Genomic DNA, 6,188 nt, shown 5'->3' on the forward strand with positions numbered 1-6,188 from the left:
TCTCTTGACTATTGGGATTTGAGTTAGGAGTTCACAAGGAACTGGAGGTCTGAGACACATGGGCCAGAGACTATGTCTCTCACAGGACACAAAAGCTCCCTTCAGGATTCCAATGCAGAGTCTCCTTTCTCTTAGGGGATGGCTAAGAAGTGCTGCTGCTGCTGCTGCTGCTGCTGCTGCTGCTGCTGCTGCTGCTGCTGCAAGGAGTCGCTGTCCCTTTCACTTGTAGACCCTGGGGACTGGGCTCATAGGCTGTGATTATGACTGACATTCCTGGTAGGACTGGGCCTTATGAGAGGGATCAGGACTAGCTCTCAAGCCTTCTGGAGGACTAGAAAAGATTTCCCCTTCCAGACCCGAGCGCCCAGACTGTACTGCATGCACTCACTGATGGCAGCCCATCACCTAGTCTGGAGAATCGGAGGATAATTGCAAGCCCAACTTCTTGGTGCCCTCTTACTGGAGTCAGTTAGCATACATGACTGTTATAATAGCTTACCTTACTTTCAGCTCTCACATTCTGTGAATTAATGATGCCCTTTCAGCCATCAAATCCATTCTACTTTTTATTTGGCATTTGTTCATTTCATACATATATACATATATAAAAAAGTCTGTACATGGTAAAAATACAAAATAACCATTTTCTTATAAGTTATGAGGTTACACAGCTATCTTTTAAACTTTAAAGACCATTGTGGAGAAAAATAATAGATGTGACCAGCCCTTCATTGTGGTCACTCACAATAACCTCAGTATAAAATATCCATACAAAATATATATATACACAGTAGAGCACAGCTCATAAAAGCTGTGCAAACAGCAAAGCTGTGTGGGGGAAAATGTCAACGAGGCAGACAAGTCCACACCCCAGTTCCAGGAGCTTGACCTTTGAAATAACAAAAGGACACTGCAGAGTACTGGGTGCAGTGTTCTGCAGGTAGGGAAAGCTAAATGTTTCAGAACAGAATAGAAATAGAGACACACTCTCTTCTACATAGGGGAATCACTTTCTCCCCCAAAGGGGCATCAGGAAATGCGAAGCTTGCTAGCTCGTTCCTCTTAGGTGGGAAGGCACAACTGTCCCCTCATTCTCTTTTGTCATTTCTTGTGCTCTCTACTCTCATGATGAGAAGACAGGATGACTGACTGCAGGAAGGTGGCCACCCAGGAAGTTAGGGGTCAAAGGCTTGGTGTTTGACAGGACCTGACTCACAGTAAGCCCTGGCAGTGGGACTAGATACACCCTTCTACACAAACACCCTGCACACCATGTCTAAAATAGTTTGCAATAAATAGACGTAATGTGGCCCTTGTGGAGGTGGCAGCATGGAGTAAGGAAATGTCTCTTTGGGGCAACAGAAAGAACTGTGGCACCCCTGAGAAGATGGTGTGTCTGTGGTGAGAAGAGGCAGAGTCCAGGCTCCTGTACAGAGGTAGCCACTGAGTGGACGCTCCTCCTCCAATTTTAAAAAGGCAGCAGTCCAGAAGCCGGGAGCCGGGACCTGGGAACCAGAGGGGCTCCTAGGACACAGTGATTTCCTCATCCTCCTCACCCTCCTCATCTTCATCGGAATCAGAGAAGTCCGAGGGTTTCCCCGGGCTGCTGGAGTGTGCAGGAGAGGCAGCCAGGGGTCCTTCCAGCAGGTGTCGAGGGTCAGGGGGAGCATGGTAGGCCAGGCAGGGACCCGGGCTGTCTTCTTCCTCATCCCCAGGGCCCTTCTGGCCCACGTCGCTAAGGTCTGGATGAGGGTTTAGTTTTGTGGGAAGGGTCTGCTCTCGGCAGCCCCCGCTAGACAGGAGCTCACGTTCCTTGGAGTTCCGCCACTTCATGCGTCGATTCTGGAACCAGATTTTCACCTGTAGGGGAGGAACCGGGAAGCCAGTCAGTGTGTGCTCACGTGGAGCAGGGACTGTCCTCAGGACTCAAGGTGATTTCTGCGGCTCCATCCATCCCGACTGTTCGCATTCAGGCATTCATCCACTCATCCCCTATCCAACTCCCCCATCCATTCATGTATCCAGTTCATGTCTCCATGTACCCCATTCATGTGTCCACCCACCTACCCCAACCATGCATACATCTATCCATGCATACAACCTATCCATGCATCACATCTATCCATCCATGTATCTACCCATGCATCCTCACTAGACCTGGGAACCTTGCCAGTCCAAGCCTCAGAGAGCATTTACAATTGATTGGCACGGGTTAGGGTGCAGTGTGGGGTGGGGCGGTGGAAGCCGTGCGCACCTGCGAGTCCTTCAAGCCCAGCTTGGCGGCCAGCTTCTTCCGGTCAGGCTTGCTAATGTATTTCTGCTTCTGGAACGTCTTCTCCAGGGCTTTCCGCTGCACGTCGGAGAACACAGCTCTGCGTAGCATGCCCCTGCGAGGCTTACCGCGAGCCGCCAGCGGCCAGGAGAAGGTCCCAGGGATTGGCACGACGCTGGAGGGACGCTGCGGGGGGGGGGGGAGAGCGAGTAAGCCCAGTGTCCCGCCGAGCTGGAGCCTCTGCCTCCCATAGGCTGTTTTCCCTGGCTGTCTCCCTCCCTTTCTCTCGGGTCCCTTCATCTCTTTGAAGCACTCCTTTTTCTCCGGGTAGAGAATAGACCGAGAATCTACAACCTGCCTGAGTGAAAGGCGCTTTCCGCACAAATAACTTTCCCTTCAACCGTGCAAACCCGGATTAGGAAAAACCACGAAAACAGCCACAATCGCCTGTTGCTCCCTCCACCCCTACCATTCAATGGTCTCAGGGAAACAAGCCGCACCAACCAGCTTACATAGCAACAGAATAATTACAAAAATTAAAAATAAATAATCCCGCAAGGACCACTCAGCACACACCTGGGTTCTCTCTAAGACCCACGTAGTCGCAATCACTTGGGTGATGTTTGTAACCTTTTTGTTTGTTTGTTTGATTTTGTTTTTCAATACAGGGTTTCTCTGTATTGCTTTGGAGCCTGTCCCATTTGTACCTTTTAAAATAGGGTACCTTGTTGGTTTGGCGTACAGGGGAAAATCCGCTTTGACTTAAAAAAAAATCCAGTCATTCGTCTATCTTTTTAATATGATTTTTCTGCCTCCCCCACAACGTAAAGAAATCGGCCTGAATGCAAGGAAAGTGGCGTCTAATTAGCACATTGACCGCTTCCCACTGGGAATTGGTGCCATAAAAAGGGGGAGAGTTTCGCTTTAAGGGAGAGAAAAAGAAAAACAAAAAGAAACAGAGACGCTAACGAAGCGTGAATGGTAATTGTGTAGTAATGAACTAACCGCAAAAGGCTATGGACAAGCAGCGAGAGCCATATATTACCGGGACAAAAGAGATTTACACTCAAGCTAAACACAACTGCAGGCCGAGACCATTGCGAGAGCAGTGATGGCAGAGGCTTCTCTACCCCCAATCTTTCACATTAAATGGACACGAAAAGCTATTTATAAAGCTCGGGTTGTTTTTGTTAGGCCATTGAGACGCGGGAGAAAGGAGCAAATTCCATTGTGGGCAAAAGCCTGAATGGTGGTGATGGGGAGTTTCTTCTCCCCCTTAAAAAAAAAAAAAGTCGCTATTTTCTTTGACTGTTATTGGGACTGCTGTCCTGGTCATGCCCAGCCCCCACCCACCACCATCTAGGGCTTTCGGCGTTTTAAACCGCTGTAAAGTGTTCTAGCCGGCGTTTGAACGCTGGGAAGTTGCCAGGATGAAAACTTTTGAGGGTGCTTCGCCTGTAGACCAGGACCCAGTGCCCGATTCTGCCAACTGTTCCTTCTTTCTCAAAAAAAGCCCCTGGGCAAGATATGGGGTCGGAAAACCAGGTTGGCAAGAGAAGGTTGGGGTCTCAGGAGGATCTAGGCTTCCTACCCCTGGGCGCCACCAGGCAACCCACACAAGAGGGCACCCCATGAAGTCTGGTGGTGGGGGGGAAGCCCTGAATGAGTGTTAAAGAGAAATTAGCCGCGGCTGGTAGGTGTTTCTGGGCGGCGTGGAGGGGCGAGGGCCGGTCTGCGTGTGGCTGCCTGGAGGAGCTGGCCAATTGGTCACGGTGCTGAGACCTTTGTGGCGAGTGGTGGCCAAGTGCACTGACTCTGTGGGAAACGGCGGCGTGAAGGGATGCCAACAGCTCCTCGCCGGGAAGGGAACCGCCTCAAATGCGGACCATGACAATTCTTGCTAATTTGTAGAGCAGGGAATTGGTGCGTAGTGTCAAGCAGTCACTGCTTGTGCTAAATGGGGTATCAAATTGGCGCGACGGATTCGTGAATGTTGTACGCCTCGCAACCTCTGAACCAGAGCGTAACCCAGAGGGGTGGACGGAGAAATACGACTCGGGGGCAGAGAGTGACTGGGCCGGACTGGGGTGGGCTGCCCCTCCTGGAACAAGGAATGCAAGAGACCTACCTGGGAAATAGGAGGATCTAATGAACGGTTGGAAGGAGCCTTCGAAGTAAGGAAAGGCGAACGTCTTGGGAGGGGGACTCTGCAGCAAAGCCGGCGACGTTTCTAGTAGAGAGGGATAGGGAGAATTTGGTCATGTGCCTGATCACTAGTGGCGTGTCACATACATGGATCTAATTAACACTGCAGCAAGTTTCAGGGGGCATCATTTAAAACGTATTCACCTAGTAAAATAAATTTGTGTAGCACTGTCTCATTTGGGAAAATCCCTTTTAGCCTCCCCCATCCATCCCCGCCGCCGTCTCTCCGTGCCAGAGACTTAGGCAAATAGGACGCGGGTGGGTGGGGTGGGAAGTTGCAGATCCATCCATAATATAAACCAGCCCAATACACGAGTTTAAAGCGTGTAATGTTTTAAGCAAAATGTCTCCTAGCCGTTGAGGGCGGGAACGCAGACGCCAAAGCGCTTGCGCTCTAAGAAGCTAGACTAGGGAACAGCGCTCAACCGTCCCGCGACTCAAGTTCATTCGAAGGATGAATGCACTAAATGCTTTTCTTCCTCCTAAATCCTCAGTACCTAAATTTCATAATCCGTGACCTGGCCCCTGGGGTCTGAGTTCCTGCGTGGACCTATGCACTAACAAGCGCAGAATGAAGGGATGTCCGGCCGCTGGACGTGCGTCGAGGGCTCGGCTGTTACTTACCTCTTCTGGGAGCGGAAGAGAGGATGGCATTCACCCCAAACTTCAGAAACGTGGGCTCGCTGGCAGGGGAGAGGGCATTCTGTGGAGAGCTGCCACGCCTGCTCCCGGGCCCCGGAGAACCCAGGTCCGAGGTCCCCGAGTCGGCGAGGACTGTGGGGGCCTCCTGCCTGGGGGGTGACAGGCTGGCAGGGGGTATGCTGCGGGGCAGGTAGGTGGGTGGCCGACTGATGCGGATCAAATCTTCCACAAGGAAACTAGAGTGACCGGAAAATGCGGATTGAAGGGACTGAGGCAGTGTTAAGGTGGGCGTGGGTCGCAGGAGGCTGGGATACCCCGCGGGGGGCGCGAGGAGGCCGGGGAACATCATGGTCAGAGCGGGGCGGGTGCAGTAGCCCCTTTTCCCGTGGCCGTAGGGCAAACGCCTGCCTTCCCGCCCCTCCCGCAGTGCCCTCTTCGGATCAGTGTCCTGGTAACCGTCCTACTTGGGCGTCTGCGAGTCCTCTGCGGCTCTCCGGTCCAGGAGATGGTTTTATAGTGGCCCGCCCGCCCCAGCGCTTTAAAAACTGACAGCTCTGACAATGAAGTTCAACAAAGTTCTCCACTCGGGCTTCATTCGCGGGAGGTACTGGGCTCTCTGATTGGTGCAGAGACGCAATTTATGATTGGATTAGTCTTCATAAGCAAGGCCCGCACAATGGGGCGGCAACAAAGGCCGGCGAGCATCAACCCTGCGCATCGACGGCCTCTCTGCTATACAGTGTGCCCCCAAAGCTCTCGCTGGGGGTTTTTGTTCTGAAGCAACACCCGGGCTAATTAAATGCCTATTTAGAAGTTTCAGATGACATCTTGCCTCATAGAAAAGGAATTATTTAAAGAATGCACTAAATTTATTTGCGCCCCCCTGCTGAGCCTAGAAAATAAATCAATAAATATTCATAGAAGTACATCTCCAGGCTATCGGTAAAATAACTCTCCCTTGTGTGAGAGGGGCCGTGTGGAAAATTTCAAGCACTTAAGCATGAAAACATACTAGTCTCTGGTCTCCAGCTAGTTCTCAATCAATGGGAAAGGCAGAGCAGATGCGCGG

General features: G+C 51.5%; 1 protein-coding gene across 1 annotated transcript; it reads right to left on the reverse strand.

Annotated features, from left to right (window-relative positions):
* Window positions 1-1,524: 1,524 nt before the first annotated feature.
* Window positions 1,525-5,468, reverse strand: Dbx1 (developing brain homeobox 1). The gene is made up of 4 exons (XM_027410574.1): window positions 5,102-5,468; window positions 4,397-4,502; window positions 2,255-2,453; window positions 1,525-1,860 (listed from the first exon to the last, which is right to left on the reverse strand). Exons 1-4 carry the CDS (start codon window positions 5,466-5,468, stop codon window positions 1,525-1,527), a joined length of 1,008 nt encoding a protein of 335 aa, XP_027266375.1.
* Window positions 5,469-6,188: the final 720 nt, after the last annotated feature.

This window comes from Cricetulus griseus, chromosome 3 (genome assembly GCF_003668045.3).
Source record: "Cricetulus griseus strain 17A/GY chromosome 3, alternate assembly CriGri-PICRH-1.0, whole genome shotgun sequence".
Classification (NCBI taxonomy): domain Eukaryota; kingdom Metazoa; phylum Chordata; class Mammalia; order Rodentia; family Cricetidae; genus Cricetulus; species Cricetulus griseus.